Consider the following 18,177-nt stretch of genomic DNA (forward strand, 5'->3'; position numbering starts at 1 on the left):
CGCATTGGTCTGCTAATAGGTTACTAAGCCCAGATATAACGCCGTGCGATTGTAAGTACAAAAACACCAAGAAGGTGCAAGAATAGTTACATACATTTTGAGTTTTGAGGTTAGATGTGGACGGATCTGCACACATCCCCTCGTGCAATCCGTCATTTATATCTTCACCCGGATCCATCCAATAAACTTAAAACATGTCTACTAAGCACACGGAAATCCCTATCGAGAAACTCGACGGCATAAACAATTACGTAAATTGGAAATTTGCCATGCAAATGCTATTGACCCTTGACGGTCTGTGGACGTGCGTCGAAGGTACCAACACCGACGCCACCAATGAAGCCCGTGCCTTGGCCCGTATCTGTTTAGCCATTAAGCCAAATTTATATCAATATGTGCGTGAAGCTAAGACGGCTAAAGACGCTTGGAAGAAGCTAGCAGATACTTTCGAGCCGAAGGGTCTATATAGAAAAGTGCTCCTACTCAGGCAGTTACACAAGATCGAGTACAAGCAATTTAGTGGAATGTCGGAGTACATCGAGGCGGTTATGCGATTGGTCCAGCAACTGGCAGACATCGATAAAACCATAGATGACGATGAAGTAGCTGAGATATTGCTTTCCGGCCTGCCCCAGGAGTTCGACAATCTTGTATCTGGATTGGAAACTGCCTGCTTGACAAGTAAATTAACTACTGAAGTGGTCCGGACGCGCCTGCTACAGGAGGAGCATAGGCGCAATGGAGAGGAGAACTCTACAGCTTTACATGTTAAGAAGAAGAGTCCCTTATACTGCAGCTTTTGTAAGAAGAATGGACATACAGTAAAACGTTGCTTCAAGAAACGAAGGGAGGAGCAAAGGGATCAGCCTACGCAGTCAATGTATGGTTCTGCGAATGCAGCCTGTAGTGAAGAGGAAGAAGAATTTGTCGTTGATTCAGGCTCGACGGCCCATATGTGCTCAGATAGAAACCTTTTCAGTGAAACCCAAGGTAAAAATTCTGTTGTCTTTATTGCTAATGGTCATAAACTGTGTAGTAATAATACTGGTAGGGTTCCTATATCTTCTAACATAAGCCTAAATAATGTTCTCCATGTGCCAGACCTTACAAATAATTTATTGTCAGTGGGACGCATTGCCGATAGGGGATATACTGTCATTTTTACAAAGGATAACTGTCGAATATATAAAGATTGTAAAATCACAGGCAACCAAGTTTTGACAGCTAGGAAAGAGAAAGGGTTGTATAAAGTAAAGGTGCAAGGGCGGCGTGTCTTCGAGGAGGAGTCTCTCAAGCCCATGCATAGGCAAGGGACAGAGAAGGCTCATGCTGCGTCAGATGTGTCTATGGGCACATGGCATTCGCGCTTTGGACATTTGTCAGAAGAAGGTATGCGCACGCTGGGTGATGGGAAACACTGCATGAATTTTCGGTTTCAGGAGGATCAAGACACTCGTGGTAGGTGCGAGGCGTGCTTGACCGGGAAAATGCCTCGTGCATCTTTTCCGATCAGCACCAGTCATGCCACACACCCTAACCAGCTCGTGCACTCCGATGTCATAGGCCCGATGCAAGTGCGCTCGTGGGGCAATGCACGTTACTTGCTTACATTTACTGACGATTACACCCGCAAGACTTGGGGCTACTTGATGAAGAATAAATCTGAGGTAAGCTCCCATTTTATTAATTTCAAAAGCCTAGTTGAGAAACAAAAGAATTTGCCAATTAAAGTGCTTCGCACAGATAATGGTACAGAGTATGTTAATCATAGACTCAGTAGTTTTCTTCAGAAGCACGGTATCATTCACCAGACCACTGTACCTTATTCACCCCAACAGAATGGTGTTGCGGAACGTGCAGGGAAAACGATTTTTGACAAAGCAAGAGCAATGTTACATGAATCCGGCCTTTGTAATCGCTACTGGGGAGAGAGCGTAATGTGCGCGATTTATTTAAAAAATAGGTCTCCTACCAGAGCTTTGTCCGGTGACATTCCTGAATGCTTATGGTCTGAGTCTGATGTAGATGTTAGCCATTTACGCGTCTTTGGATGCCTTGCTTATTCTTTGATTCCTAGTCAAAAACTTCGTAAGCTTGATCCAAAAGCGAAAGCTTACATATTTGTGGGTTATGGTGAAAACTGCAAAGGTTATCGTTTGAGTGATCCTGCCAATCCTCGTAACGTAATACTTGCAAGGACAGTGACCTTTTTAGAGGATAAATTTCCTGGAAAAAATGACAGTTGCAAGCCAAGTTGTGGAGATGAATTTTATTTTTATAATATTGACATGAATATTGGCAATTTTAATAATGTTAATGATTTAAATTCAAATGAATCTAGTCAATGCATTTTAAATAATGAATTAATTTTAAATAATTAATTGAATTTAAATAATGAAGCCAATTCTAATAATGAATGTGATAAATCTGACAAATCTTGCTCAATTAGCCCTCGTCACATTTCAGATGCGGAGTCGCCGACGCCACCTGCGTGGTCGCCGCTGTCTGAAAGATATTGTACTGGCGATGAAGGTGATGATGACGCGCGTGATGAAGACTATGTGCCGGTGGGCTCTGAGTCTTCGCTTCCTGCGTCATCACTTGATAGTAATGACAAAGGTAATGGAGCTTGTGACCCGCTGGGCGCTGTGTCTTCTGTGCCGGAGTCAACTTCACCTGGTAAGGAGTCGATGTCGTCGCATCCGCTCATTGCTGCCGACACATTTAGCTCACGCCCCGTACGTAGCACGAGAGGTACTGTACCTAGCAGATTTGACGACTACGATTTATCCATGTTATCAACGATGGCTGATGGTTCATTAGATGAACCCTCGTCATATGAAGAAGCCGTGAACTCGTCAGAAAAGGATAGTTGGTTCGAGGCGATGCAAAGTAAGTATAACTCTATGATCAAAAATAATGTCTGGACGCTAGTCGATCGACCCAAAAATGAAAATATAGTTAAGTGTAAATGGGTATTTAAAAAGAAACTAGATGATTCAGGTAAAGATTCTAAATTTAAAGCAAGACTGGTTGCTCGTGGCTTTAGTCAGAAAGAGGGGATAGACTACACTGACACTTTTTCACCTGTTGTAAGGCACAGCACTTTGAGAATTTTATTTTCTTTGGCAACTGAATTAGAATTAGAAATTGATCATGTAGACGTTACTACTGCATTTTTAAACGGAGACCTTAATGAACAAATTTTCATGGAACAACCATCAGGTTTTAAACAGAATGACAAAGTTTGTTTATTAAATAAAAGCATTTACGGGCTAAAGCAGGCTAGCAGAGTGTGGAACGCCAAAATACATTCAGTTTTATCAGACAATGGTTATGTTCAAAGTAAGTGTGAGCCATGCATATACATTAAGAAAACTGAGACTGAATATGTAATAATAGCTCTGTATGTTGATGATTTTTACATCTTTCATAGCAATTGTATTAAAAATGTTTTAAAACTCCTGCAAGACAATTTTGAAGTTCGTCATTTAGGTAAACTACAGAATTGTTTGGGAATGAATGTTCACAGAAAAAATGGAGTAACTACATTAAATCAGTCAGCATACATAAAACGTTTGTTAGTTAAGTACAATATGGAAAATTGTAAGGCTGTTTCCACACCATTACCTGTAAATACTAAATTTGAAAAGCCAGATAAAGCATGTTTAAATGATGATGCATATAAATATAGGCAATTATTGGGCAGTTTGATGTATTTAAGTGTTTGTACAAGACCTGATATATCATTTGCATGCAGCCAGTTAGGTATGTTTAGCAACTGTTTTAATGAAAGTCACTGGCGCGCCGCAAAACGTGTTCTGCGTTATTTAGCTGGTACAGTCAACTATGGACTGTACTTTACCAAAAGCAATAGTTTTGATATTAATGCTTACACAGACGCAGACTGGGCAAACGATATATCAGACCGTAGATCTTACACTGGGTTTGTCATAAAATTAGGCAAAAATGTCATCAATTGGGAGGCCCGAAAGCAACGTTGTATAGCTCTATCTAGTTGTGAATCAGAGTATATCGCTATTGCTGACGTTTGCAAAGACATTTGCTTTGTTAAAAGTTTCATTTCTGAAATTATAAACAAAACTTGTAATGTAGTTGTATTTAACGACAGTCAAAGTGCACAAAGGTTGCTTCTTGTAAAAGATCACTCCCATAAGCGAACTAAACACATAGACCTAAGATACCATTTTGTCAAAGATTTAGTTCAAAGGAAATACCTAAGTGTAAAGTATTTGCAAACTGACCATATGGTGGCAGACGTACTAACTAAGCCATTATGTAGTCAGAAACATAACAACTTTGTGAAGGCATTAAATCTTAAACCGTTAAGCTTGTGATGAAATATGTTTTCTTTTAATTAATGTTATGCATCATCTGTTAATTTATTTATGTCTAGCATGCGTGTTAATTTTAAGCTCTACCATACTTGCTTGCCCATGTTTTATATGTAGAGCCATATTTGCAGATAGCAAATTCAGGATTAATATAATCCAATGTGAGGCGTAAGGAGGAGTGTTGAATATCGTGTATACACCGCGCTACACCGCACATTGGACCTCTATGACATTTGTGTTATCTATGTACGTCACTCTATCTATACTCTATCTGTGACAACACTTCTTGTCAAGCCTCCACAACTAAAATATGGCTCCGTGATGGCCCATTTAAATGTATAATATTAATCTTAATTAATCATTGAAGTTTTACATCAATCGTGACTCACAATGTGATAGATTTATTATTTATTCAATAATAAAAAGACATTGGATGTATTTCGAGTTTTTATTGAAGAACATGTAAGTAACCTCAACAAGCTCTCTCACATGTCCACGGCGACGCGAATAACTGCTGCGCATTGGTCTGCTAATATTAGCAACGCTCTACAAGAGTCAATAGAATAACTCTGATGGAAATTCCCTGACGAAAGCGGAGAAAATAAGAAGGAAAGTGTTAGGTCAAAAGGAAAAAAGTGAAAAAAAGTTAACTTTGAATGTGTAAGAAACATCTGAATCGCCAGAAGTCCATTTATCTCTAGCCGCCTACTAGGTTGGAAATCCACTATATTTCATGTAGCTATATGTAAATAATTGAAAACTTACTTGTAGTTATTCCACCAAACATCCAAAACTTGTGCGATGCAAGGATTTAGGATGAATAGTTCCTTGTTGAGCTTTTTGACGGCCATGGCGTAACGATTCCTCCATGCGTCATCTTTCATTGCCAGCTCTTGCTTGAGGGGAGTGTCTTCTTCTTCAGCCGTTTCTTCCTATCATGTAAAAATATATTTAGGCGACACAATCGACAAAACTAACGAAGAGCCTAGCTCCCTTCACGCAACGTTAAGCTCCCATTCGGACGAGAGCTTTTTCAACGCGCGTTAAAAAAGCGCTTGAATCTGTCCGCACTCTAAATTCGATGTATTGGTCGTTAAATCGAATTTAGAGTGCGGCTTAAAGTCGAAAATCCAACAACGCTTGATAAAAAGCGCCACCGCTGTAGTGTGAATACATACATGGTTATCCATTTGTGTCATTCAAACGCGCGTTGAAAAAGCTCCCGTGAGAATGGGGGCTAAAGGCTGAACCAAACACCTAGGGCACGCAACGTAATTGATGTGACAGTTGACAAATAATTATATACATTACAACCGGCGTGTGAATGTGCTTTCAACGCAGGGAGTTGAAGCAATTTAATGCAGCATAGGCATATCTGGGGGCCTAGTCAAGATGACAATCATACAACGACAAACGCCAAACGAAAAGTAAGAATAAGTAATAACCTATCCGGATGACAGATACTATATGAAATGTCACGTAACTATTAAAACAATAATTAACTTAGGTTAAATTAAATTAACTTTCGATTGCCGTTTTCTATCAACGATTGTCACCGATTGGCTAGGCCCCCTGTGTATTGGCGTTAAGTAGAAACCTGACTACGAATAATCTAAGGTCGCATCGTAACTAAGTAATTTCCTACAACTCGACTATTTAAGTGTTTAATGGCTGTAAAAGTATTTCTAGAAAGCGTATTTTCGCTATAGTCCCGTCCATTGTCATGGCGATTCAAATGAGCCCAAACGAGATCCCGTGGTTTTGTTACACGGCTGATGATGATGCAATTATACAAATAAATAATTAAATGCCCTTACCAGGATTCGAACCCGGGACCATCGGTTTCATACTCTTCATAGGCAGGGTCACTACCCACTAGGCCGGCCAGACCGGTCGACAAAATACGGGACAAAAACGGGACCAGTAAAAATACGGGACGTAATACTTAAATACGGTGACAGTCCCGTAATACGGGACGAATGGCAACCCTAAAGGCAGGGACACACTTATCCCACGTACGCAACGTTATGCAATGCATTATGACATCTGAACCCTGAAATTTGTATGCTTAGAAACATACTTGTCATGCGTTGCGTTGCGTACGACAAAACAACCATGACGCAGGAACAAATATCTGTATCACCATACAAATAAATAATTAAATGCCCTTACCAGGATTCGAACTCGGGACCATCGGTTTCATACTCTTCATAGGCAGGGTCACTACCCACTAGGCCGGCCAGACCGGTCGACAAAATACGGGACAAAAACGGGACCAGTAAAAATACGGGACGTAATACTTAAATACGGTGACAGTCCCGTAATACGGGACGAATGGCAACCCTAAAGGCAGGGACACACTTATCCCACGTACGCAACGTTATGCAATGCATTATGAACCCTGAAATTTGTATGCTTAGAAACATACTTGTCATGCGTTGCGTTGCGTACGACAAGTATGTTTCTAAGCGTACAAATTTCAGGGTTAAGATGTCATAATGCATTGCATAACGTTGCGTACGTGGGATAAGTGTGTACCGAGCTTAATTATAACTGATGTCATTCAGTTACCCATCGTGCATTTCGTCCGTACATGTACTTTACCTATAGCGACAGATAATACCAACCGTGTTAGGATCTTTCAAAACAAAGTCCACTATAGCCTTCTTCATGCTCATCATAAAATCCTCGCGCATTTCGTCTGTGGCTATCGCCATGGTATCCTGCCACCTTTTTAGTTTCGGTGAAATCAAGTTGTGAATTCTAAAAACACATAATATAGGTACAGTTCGAAATTTACATTTGTTACTAATAAACCTTTAGTCAATAATCAACGAAACGACCCCCTTTGTCCCTCCTCGAAATTAACTCAATAATAAGTACATAAATGTGTAGGTAGGTATATTTACCGTTTTATAATTTTATTGTCAAGCGGAGCAACATGAACATTATCTATCCCGTATCGTAAGTAGTAGTAATATCGTAACATGTTCTTCTCTTCTCCCGAAGGAATGCAATCTCCGTCCTCCCCCGGTTCGGATTGGCAAATTAGATTCATTAGCTTAACCCTGAACTGCTCCCGGGCTTTGCGCAAGGCGGTGAATTTTAGCATCACTACAAAAAGAAAAGGCGTAACCTAAGTATAATATTGTTAGGGGGGTGAGTTATGCATACGCACGCCATTATGTGGCCATGCACTTAAAAAATAATGTCAATTCGTAGAAAATAAAGGAAAAGTGAAATTCACAATCTCGGACCAGACTTGAACTCGCGACTCCGGGATATCGGCCCGCTCTAACGAACTGAGCAACCGAGACTTACCCGTTTCCGCCATAACCATCATATGCGCCTTAAGAGAGACGCGGAGCAACATACCATAAGTTCACTTCTTAAAGTTACCAGAGTTTCCATTGGATATTCACCAGTAACAATGCGCTACCCCATACTAAATTCATTTTGTATTAAGAAGAAAAAGGAGTGTATTTAGGGGTCATCCATTAATTACATCACACGTTTAGGGGGAGGGAGGGGGTCAAGAAAATGTGACATGTTGTGACAAGGGGGAGAGGGAGTCACAAACTTGTGACATCACTTTAACTTCATCAGTAACAAAAAATATTTGAACTATTTTATTCGCTGTACGGTTAAAAAACAAGTTATTGGAACGACGTTTTTATTCGTTTAACTTTCTGTCCCAATCAGTTTTGGTTTATAAAATTACTATAGGTATTTCTTTTGTTTTTGATAAAATATTAAATCAATATTTGCCGATATCGTTGAAAAAATGTGACGTCACACCAGGGGGGAGGGGTCTGCCAAATGTGACCAAGTGTGACAAGGAGGGGGGGAGGGGTCAAAAAACCTAGAAATTAGTGTGATGTAATTAATGGATGACCCCTTACAGGTTTTTAAAGGGTCGGCAACGCGCATGTAGCACCCCTGTAGTTGCAGGCATTCATAGGCTACGGTGGCTGCGTAACATCAGGGCGTACATGCTTGTTTGTCAACGACGTGGTATGGTTAGAAATAAAGGAAAAGTGGATCACCATCTTCTTTGGCGAGACTCGAACTACGGCTCCGAAACTCGTGACTCTGGACTGGCTGGTTATCACGCATGCGCTTCAACCATAATTCACTCTGACATAATATTATGTAGGTATGCATCAACTTATGATGTCATCATTGACGTATCTCAGGACTGGCCTTACGGGCAGTAAGAATGGGGCTTGAATGGGGCCAGTACAGCGGTGTGACATCGCTACAACGCGATTGGTTGATGAGTTCGCATCACGCGCGCGATTGGTCGCAACTAGTTGCGTTAGACTGCACGATTGGCTCGAATTCGTGAGTGACACCGCTGAACTAGTACCATTTTTAGTGCCCGTAAGGCCCGTCCTTAGATATAATACGTCAATGGATGTCATACAGACATATTCCTCTCTTCCGTACAGTAAAGTGTTTGTGTTACTTACTTACATGTGGTCGTTACCAAGATCCCGCTTATTACTTTTATTAAGTTATATAAAATAAAGAAAGTTTACCAGAAGACTGCCTTCTAGGAGCTGCCGTAGGCTTCTTCTTCACAGGTTTCGGCGGTGGTGGTAATTTAAGAACTTCTTCAGCGAGTGAGAATAGTGGCCTTGTCCTAATTTTTAAACTTTCGGCTGTTCTCATCTTCGGAAGTTTAGGTAATTTTGCGTCGGTAGTCGATGGTTCAGGGTGACTTTTCTTTCTCGTTGGTTTGCTGTTTCTGTCCATGGCGGCTGAACTTGACTAATAGTTTATTTCCTGTAATAGTACATTGTGCAACATGGGGTGTAAGTTAAATATTGCAAACGAGAGTATATAGTTAAATCGCGACGGCTTGCCGAAGCGATTTATAATAGACTCGAGTTTGCAATATTATTACGCCCCGAGTTAAGCACAATGTTTTTCATCACACTTGCGATACAAAAATTAAGTTTAAAGACAAAACTGTTAACTATGGCACTAGAAACTTCATAACTCCCTAGGGAAAACGCTTTTTCTATAACTCCCGCTAAACCTGCGTATTAGGTACAATTCCACATTTACTGAGCGAGTTTGATGAAAAAGTACAAACGTTGCGGCAGTAGTTGAAGATGCAACGGTGATTAAGGTAAGTATCACACTGCTTAAGGTTGGTAGGTGGGTGGATTTCATCACAAAAAATTTCACCATACAAAAAAATATTTTTTTTTAATGTTTAATTTAACACGATTCTAGCTGGGTAAAGTAATAGGGGGCTGTATATTGAGGATATTTATGGAATTTATACAATCATTTGTGGCTTATATTTGAAGTTATCGCTTTCGGAAAATAAAAACGCAAGATGGTGATGACAATCATGGTATGGTAATGACTCTTTTATAGACGGTAATGACACTGCATGTACGGTAATGACGATTTGGGAACTAATTTATATATGTATTAAAAACGTATTAAAAAAACAAAAACTTTTTAATTGTAAGGCTTTAGAACTTTAATAAACATTACAAATAACATGTTTTTGAACATAAAACTAGCTACATAAATTATTTATAAAAAATACATTTTATTCATATAAATTAATATATAACAAGTATTTTTATTGTATAATTTTAAATAATTTAATTTCCGAAATAGGCAATTTATGTATTCGTTTATTTTTTTGGGTTTTTTCAATGTTAAATCATATTAACAATATTGTACTCTTATTATCAGTTTAAACCCCCATCTTCTTTTATCTACTGCATAACTTGGTATTTATATCATATTATAAAATTGCTGGCTTACCAGTGAGCTTAATTTTTATGATATATTACTTTTTTTTTTGATAATGTGATTCATTGCATAAGTTTGTATTTTTGTTGTTTTATAAATTAACTTTAAAAATAGCTATAATGATTTAAATCCATATATATGTTGTTTAATAGCTAAACATTAATATATAATCAGTGTTTTATAAGTTGCAAGACCCCTACTTGTAATGCATGTCATAAATTACAAAATGTTAGGTATTGGGTCCGGTGACTACCCAATGGTATAATTATTAATTGCTGTAATTATATACATCAATTAATATAATATTATCAAAAAACTTAAGGCCATCACGATAGTGAGCCACTACCGTAGCCTATGGTCGCTTAAAACTTAATATATGTTGCTTGTTTAAATACTTTGTTTTAACACGACTAACATGCAATTACAGACTCTAAGTTGCACGATTTACATTATTAGATAATAAAAAATAAACATTTGTATGTTCTAAGTGACCTAAATTTTGCCTACTTCAGTCAAAATGTTATTTAAAAACTAACCATCCTCTAGTGTGAAAGAAATAGTCATATCTTCTTCTACATTTATAAGGTAGACATTATATAGTGTTAGAAGACATAGAGAACGTTTTTCAAACATACAGCTTAATTTCATAATGAATTATAGCAAAATAACTAGAAAAGTTTCTGAGAATCGTCATCACCATACACATGAAATCATCACCGGTCGTCATTTTTTCCCGGTGATGATGGGTATGGTGTTGACGATTTGAGAGTTTCTTGTTTTTATTTCTAGAATACGAATAATAGTAGTTAATGTCTATGCTACACAATAAACTTCATGTAGTTTGCCATTCATTTCAATAATTATTTCTAATATATCATTTGTAACTTTTTTAAACCAAAGCATAACGGTGATGATGCTCTGTTGTGACAAACTACGTTTTACAAATTTGTTCGTAATATTTCTCACGATTCAATGATGTGACTTTATAGTGAAATCATTTTTGGCATTCTATATTAAAGTGAAAAATAGGGCAAGGACCTTTAGCGGTATTTCGTTGTTCATACACGGAGATAAGCTCACATTGACATTACCATGACGGTGTTGACGAATATTCGTGACAAAATTTTAAATATTTTTAAATGTACTTTCTCGGTGAAGGAATTATTGCATATTTTTTCATGTGTTAAACAACAACATGGAAAAGATATAAGTAAAAGAAAAATCGCGATCGTACGATAGGTATGCTATAATTTTCACTGCAAACAAAAAGGTTCAGATTTTTCCGGTAGACGGTGATGACTTTAGACACATAAAACATTTTATATAAAAAAAACTATTAAGTTATTGGAGATGGTAATTGAAGGAACATGGAGGTAATAGTTCTTAAAAACATATAAAAAAGTTGCAACTCGCACAACCTACTAGTTTTTTTTATAAAGACCGAACCATAAGTTTTCGCAGAATTTTGAAATCCACCCAGGTACTTATTAAATTTTATCAGAATTTCTTGTACCTACTACAGAAGGCTTGTGAATTAAGTTTTACGTATAGAAGACCTATCATACAGTTTTGTACGTAATTAATGTACAAGAAAATGCAAGGTCGCTCTGAAAAGTACAAACAATATTCTACTTTAAACGCCTTTTAAAGAATCTATGCAAAGGTGCCCATCTAAAATAAGCATAAATTAAACGCAAGGCGGTATTTTACGTCACTTCCAATCACTGAAATATGAAACGGTCTATGCTTCCAATCGACCGGCGTTGACAAATGTCAAATGTCAAAAATTGACATTATTTCCTTTCCGCGAATAATTTCCGCTTGTAAATTCTTTTACATGACATAAAAACTGAGTGTTTTGCCAAGTCCATTAAATAGTTGACACTTAAAATACTTACCGATCCCACAAGGAACCGAACAAAAGGTAAGTTGTCTTTTGAAATTAGGTTATGCTCAATAAGTTTTTTTGGTTATGTGTCTTAGTCCTATCGATCTCTTAACTTCTCGTCACAATTACTACTATTATCCTATTAGAAACCTAAATTATAACAATGAATTATCTACAGAACTAATCTGACAATATCAAATCGATCTCGTATCCATGGAAACTGTTTGAAACCTTCATTTGTTTCGTATCTATGGTGATGTTTTTGGCCAGTATTGTCGAGCTGAAATCAATCACTAAAAAGTATTTATGCTCATATCATCACCACTATAATGTCAATTGGTATACGACTTATAAAAACCTTAATTTATAGGTTAAGAATTGGTAAATGAAGCAAAAAGTAGAGTGCTATTCAAAGGTAACTAATCCTAGCTGTTGCGTATACTGTCGCTCTATAGCTACATATAAAACCATCATGATTGGTCCGAGCATTGGCCTTGATAGAAGCAAGTACCTAGTGCCCCTTCCTACTCAGATGATGTCATAGGCTTGGCTGTCGGCAATGGCTTGTTGAGCAAAACAGTAATCAGTTTGTTTTTATTACTGAAGTGTTTAAAAATATCTAGAAGTGATGTGCAAAATGTAGACTTGTGTAAACTCTTATTTTTTCTTGTGTGAGTGTGTGTGCTATTCATACAAAAGAATAATATTCTTGCTAAACTAATCAGTTCACATTTAATAATTAATTTATAGAATGTTTTAAAAATAGCGTAAGTATTTGGTAACTATAATTTCAGATGATATTCCAGTTGGTGCGGGGCCTCCACACAAGCCCACTTTGCAGAGCAGTAGAGTCTTCACTGCTGGCTAAACTTCGGAAGAAAACAGGCTACACGATTGCCAATTGCAAGAAGGCACTTGAAATGCACAAGAATGATTCGGAAAAGGTGTGTAAGGGAATATTTAATTTCATATGTATGTAACGGTTAAAATTTATGACTATATATCCTTTTGTACTATAAGTAAACATGGACATTAGTTGTCATTATGTTAAATCTCAAATCTGTTTGACCTCTGTGTTACACTGTGCCTTAGATAAAGTCATACAGGCTAAAATGAATAATGCCACGAGTGTTCATCACACAAATCTTGTCCTTGCTGCTGATTAATATTTTTACCTAAATTTTGTATCATTTGATATGTACCACTAGCTTTTCAGTGTCCAAATTCAATTTGATTTAATTCATCTAGTTCAGAGGTTTAAGCATGAAAAGTTAACAGAGAGATAGTTACTTATGCATTTATAATACTAGTAGATAATTAGGGATTTTGATTTAAGTCATAGTTTCGAGTTCAAAACATCCATACAAAATTAATCTTAAAAGTCAAATTCATTAAGAAAGACTAAGAAATTATTTCTTTCTATTACAGGCTGAAACCTGGCTCAATGAGCAAGCTCAAGCCATGGGCTGGGCCAAAGCTACAAAGTTGGCCGGACGCACAGCAGTCCAGGGACTTGTAGCTGTCAAGTTTGACAAGAGTCATGGGGCCCTGGTAGAACTCAACTGCGAAACAGACTTTGTAGCCAAAAATGACAAGTTCCAGAAGCTGATAGAAGACGCTGCTGCTGCTTGTTTCAAATTTGCACACACCAACCTGCAAGCCAAAGGTCCAGTGACTAAGGTACTTCAAATTATTGATGTTTTTAAAAGCTTGACAATGTCGCGTATTATACAAAATCGGGTTGCTCCAATATTCAGCTTGATGCCAGCTGGCGTCACTAATGCAGCAGTTCTCAGTTCCATCCATTTTGATTGACGCTTAGACTTCTGGTTTTGGGTTCAGGTATTGCATGCAGCACCATCTATTGAACGGGAGTTGAGTTATTGTGAAGTACGTCTCAGTTTCATGCATTTGTTTGATGCTTATACTTCTCAAAATAACGATTTTAAAAGTACGTGGGGGGAACTAAAAGACAAATTCAAAAACTATTTTGTATTTTGCATTTGAAATATATATCAAGGAAATATTTGTATTTTGTATTTAAATACTTTTTATAAAGTATTTTTCTCAAACATGCAATGAAATATTGATGTTATGTTCCTTATAATAGGCTGCGAAGTATGACGTTTCAGGTGCGGCTAGGACAAAAGGTCGTTAATGGAATTTCATACACATCTTGCAGGCCTAGGCCGGCAAAGTCCTCTTTTTTAATTTTAATTTCACAGATATTTGTGACACAGCATCGTGGCATTCATCCATTAAAAAAAACTACAGGCAGTATTTGCTTTATGGTTCGTAATGACACTCTGCCACTACGCCTATAAAAAAAAACAAAAAACAATGTTTGCTATAATTTGCAGTTTTATTTGTATAAAATCAACATGAACTTAATCAATAATACATTCTATAATTTTATAATTTTAAATTATAAATTTAACTACACAAATAAAAACATTTAAAATATTTCATCTAAACGTTAGCGGTAAAAAGGTCTACTCAAACACGCGTAGTTATATTTTTTAAATTTTTATGGAGGTAAAGTTGAAAAATATTAATTCTGTTTTATTGGATTTATGGTGCGTTGTTGATTTTTTGACTTTAATATGAGTTCCGACGAAATAATGAAATTAATATTAATTGTAATCGTAGGCGTTGGAATTGGCAGCGTAAGCAGAATTGATTTTAATAACTTGCTGCCTCTGCCGCCAAGTCAAAGACGAAGTATGTATATGGTTGCTTATGGCAATTTTATTATTTGAGAAACTAAGAAAAATGGCTTACAGTTTATTAGAAACAGTTTTGTGGCATATTTCAAATGGATGTAACTACAAATTCGTCAACACTGTGGAAATTATACTTATTTACTCCGTGCATAAAGCAACGATGTATGTGAAACATGATATCAACATGAAAGACTATGTAAACTTATGTGACGAAAACGACAGTCAGACGGATACAAGGCGAAAAAATCAAAGATACATGAAAATATACGGGTAGTAAAAATACACGACTCGTGTAAAACATACGCGTGATAATGATATAGGTACGTGTTGGTTATATTTTGGGTGTACTTTTAGTTTTTTCTATAAATAAAATTTGGGTTTCGTGGATTTTTTATTTTATTTATTTCATTGCATGTTTGAGAAAAGCACTATACATACCTCTTGGCGGGAAATGGGGTTGCCCGCGCTCAGACCTATCCGGCCTCGCTTCGCTCGGCCGTCTATATGTCTTCGGCCGGCAACCGCTTTCGTCCCGGCCTCTGTAGTAATGTACTATTTCACATCTCTGAGCGTCTACCATACCATTAAACCATATCTAGGTTGTCTACCGGTTGTTAGTAAAGTCAATTTACTATTCTGACCAATATATTGTTTACTTATTGCAGATGGAACTTGATAGCGAGCAGCTCGGCAACCTATCCGCAGACGGCAAAAAGTTGTCCGAAATCCTCGCGCTATTCATCGGAAACGTAGGCGAGAACGCCGTGCTGAGACGCGCCGAGTGCTGGAAGGCGAACAGCAAGGACGTGAAGATCGCCGCCTACACGCACCCCGCGCCCGCCGCGCCCGGCGCCTACTCGGCCGGCAAGTACGGCGCCATGCTCGCCTACCGCCAGCTCGCCGACACTGACGACGTCGGCCGCCAGCTCTGCCAGCACATAGTCGGGTGTGCGCCCGCGAAAATAGGCGACAAAAACACCGACAAACCCGCCAAGGACTCGGACGACGAGACCTGCCTCATCTACCAAGAGTACCTTCTGGACCCCTCCTATACTGTCGAAGAAATATTAGAACAGAACAAAGTCGAAATCGTCGATTACGTTAGATTCTCGTGCGGAGAAAATGTAGAAGCGAATATGCCCGGTGTCGAAAAACAGCCATTGGACACGGTGCAAACGTTACAGTAGAGTTAGCGATGTATGAATATGAATATACTTGTAAAGTTTTTGTTACGATTTACGATGTTATTATTTATGTGCACGTAACGTGTTACTAGTTGTAAAGAATTTAAGAAATAAATAGCTTGAGTACTCAATTAACATTTTAATTAAGCAAATTACAGTTTTGCTAAACATATAATTCGTAAACATTATGAAAACGCAGCTACTACATGTAGGTAGATTATTTCTTATGAGAATCTGCGTGTATCACGTTCTTCATTTTCGCTTGGCCTTTCCACAAGAACATTCTACAGTCTTTCTTCCAAAACATGGCTATTTGGTTCGGCTCAAAACAGTATCCATGATAGGTAAGCACCTCTGGGGAGACGACGTGAAGTGCCAATGTGTTCCGTTCCCGAGTACGGAAGGGGACGGCCGTAGCGGGTCGCAGCAGACACCCACAAGGACAAACCGTGGCTACTTTCGGTGCTGATATCACATTTATCCTATTACACAGATTCATTCTTTGAAAATTACCACAAAGTCGAAGCTCTTCCACAGCTCCGGTGAAGGATTGCGTCGCTCGCAACGCTAATGGCCTCGCATTTTGATTCTCCGTACTGCTTCGGAATCCAACTGAAGATAATGACTTCTTCATAATATTCGGACTGCCTTCAGGACTCCTATCTTCATATTCGCTCTCTTTATCCGAATTATCATCTGTTAACATTATCCTTACAAAATTTTGGCAGAATAAAAATGTGTGACAACATCTGTCAATTGTTTCGCGCCATAGACCGATTTTTTTACTTATAAGTAGGTAGAAATAAAAATCGTAAATTCCAAAAAGGTTTAAGTATAAGGAAAAAGAATAAAAACAAAAATAATATTTTTTTAAATGGCTACACGATTTTCAGACGTCTCGCTCATGCGGCCATAGTGCATCCCTTTTTTACGCAACGTGAAGTTAATACGTTGTGATAATCAGCAATGTTCATGTGCGGTAGGAGCAGGTAACGAGGGTAGGAAGACTTAAAATTTCATTTTCATTAAATTTTTGTTTTCCCTGGATCGTCAGAGGTCGTGAGTTCAAGTCTCACCCAAGACAGTAATTTTTCCACTTTTAAATTTATTCTAAGCTTAATAGCATCGTTCGCAGACGTTTCTGCTTGTTAAAAATTAAAATTTTTGTTTTGTTTACGAATTGCACGCTAGATGTCGCTGTTCAGTGTACCAGAAATCCTAAATCGCGCTATTAAGATTTTTCTTGGGACAATGACTCCAAACTCCTGCAGCTTCTATTTAGTTCACAAATTTAACACTAGATGACACTGTACGGGGAAGTAAAAATCCTGAATCGCGCTATTGAGATTTTTCTTGGGACATTGACTTCAAACTCCTGCAGCTTTTATTTAGTTCACAAATTGAATGCTGGATGGCACTGTACGGGGTAGCGAAAAGCCAAAATATAACAATTTATTCTAAAAAAAACATCTGGATCATAGCGTTGTATGGACGAGACCGAACGAGATTTATGTCTGAGATGTGGTCTTGGCGATAATGATGATACATTGATAGTCGCTTTCTAGCCGGCTACGGGCAGGGCCTTAGATAAAAGCCTGTAGTCATCTTCTGTGCTATATTAAAGAGGTCAAATCACAAAACCAAATAATCCGGTATCGTTGCATTCAAATCGTAACGCAGTGACAATACCAATACAAAAGCAAGGTCGTTTTTTGCTGGCTACTCGAGCGTGCTGTATCGAATCAATTTGAGCAGGAACACATCACGCCTGATATTGTGTAGGTGTAGTAACGGCAAATGCAAACAATCTGGGGCGCTAACTTTGCCAGTCATTGTAATCCCACTGCTAAGTAAAATAATGATTGCAATAAATGAGAATAAGACAAATTATCCGGTCTAATACTTATACTTATAATTCTTATAAAACTTAGGTATTTTCTGTAGATGAGAAACTTATAAAAAGTTTTGGTCAGTTAAGACTGTTACGACGCCATTTCGACTAAGTTAAATTAGGGTCACAATACGGGACACTTTTTAAACTTAAGTACATAACTAATTACATTCTGATTTAAACTCCGTCCCATGGTTCTAATACCTACTAGAACTAATTCAAATAAATTTAAATCATTATTTAAGGCATGTGGACGCCGGGTGCGTGTGCGTAGACGTGCACGTGCGCGTTGTAGTATACAGTTTCTTATGAGAGACGGCACACCGCTTGCGTGACGTGTGCGTGCGCGGCTCCA

The 18,177-nt window shown here is 38.0% G+C and overlaps 3 protein-coding genes across 7 annotated transcripts in view; 1 reads left to right on the forward strand and 2 right to left on the reverse strand.

Annotated features, from left to right (window-relative positions):
- LOC134790508 (dynein axonemal heavy chain 7-like) overlaps positions 1-9,141 on the reverse strand; it is a 71,346-nt gene extending 62,205 nt beyond the window's left edge. The window contains exons 1-4 of the mRNA XM_063761332.1: positions 8,897-9,141; positions 7,265-7,469; positions 6,983-7,118; positions 5,121-5,287 (exon numbers count right to left, since the gene is read on the reverse strand). Coding sequence (XP_063617402.1) covers positions 5,121-5,287; positions 6,983-7,118; positions 7,265-7,469; positions 8,897-9,113 — 725 coding nt within the window. The 5' untranslated portion in view covers positions 9,114-9,141. The remainder of the gene's footprint in view (positions 1-5,120; positions 5,288-6,982; positions 7,119-7,264; positions 7,470-8,896) is intronic.
- A 2,759-nt stretch (positions 9,142-11,900) lies between these two features.
- LOC134790505 (elongation factor Ts, mitochondrial) lies at positions 11,901-16,062 on the forward strand. 5 transcript variants are annotated; one of them, XM_063761329.1, is made up of 4 exons: positions 11,901-12,060; positions 12,831-12,968; positions 13,453-13,704; positions 15,413-16,062. In XM_063761329.1, the coding sequence occupies exons 2-4, from the start codon at positions 12,945-12,947 to the stop codon at positions 15,932-15,934; spliced, it is 798 nt and encodes a 265-aa protein (XP_063617399.1). In that variant the 5' UTR covers positions 11,901-12,060; positions 12,831-12,944; the 3' UTR covers positions 15,935-16,062. The 5 variants fall into 5 exon arrangements, with proteins under 5 accessions (XP_063617399.1, XP_063617397.1, XP_063617395.1 ...); XM_063761327.1 differs by having other exon boundaries at positions 11,902-12,060; positions 12,819-12,968; XM_063761325.1 differs by lacking the exon at positions 11,901-12,060 and adding an exon at positions 12,301-12,439 and having other exon boundaries at positions 12,819-12,968.
- Positions 16,056-16,709, reverse strand: LOC134790507 (uncharacterized). Its single transcript, XM_063761331.1, has one exon. It carries the CDS (start codon positions 16,635-16,637, stop codon positions 16,149-16,151), a length of 489 nt encoding a protein of 162 aa, XP_063617401.1. The 5' UTR covers positions 16,638-16,709; the 3' UTR covers positions 16,056-16,148.
- Between the last annotated feature and the right edge of the window lie 1,468 nt (positions 16,710-18,177).

This window comes from Cydia splendana, chromosome 5, assembly GCF_910591565.1.
Source record: "Cydia splendana chromosome 5, ilCydSple1.2, whole genome shotgun sequence".
Taxonomy (NCBI): Eukaryota; Metazoa; Arthropoda; class Insecta; order Lepidoptera; family Tortricidae; genus Cydia; species Cydia splendana.

Excerpts from the sequence above, each read along its gene's own strand:
- LOC134790505 (XM_063761325.1), top strand. The coding sequence starts at position 12,410 with ATGAAGCAAAAAGTAGAGTGCTATTCAAAG. Across the intron at positions 12,969-13,452 it reads ACAAGAATGATTCGGAAAAG|GCTGAAACCTGGCTCAATGA; the intron begins GTGTGTAAGGGA and ends TTTCTATTACAG. Across the intron at positions 13,705-15,412 it reads CCAAAGGTCCAGTGACTAAG|ATGGAACTTGATAGCGAGCA; the intron begins GTACTTCAAATT and ends TACTTATTGCAG.
- LOC134790507 (XM_063761331.1), bottom strand. The coding sequence starts at position 16,637 with ATGTTAACAGATGATAATTCGGATAAAGAGAGCGAATATGAAGATAGG.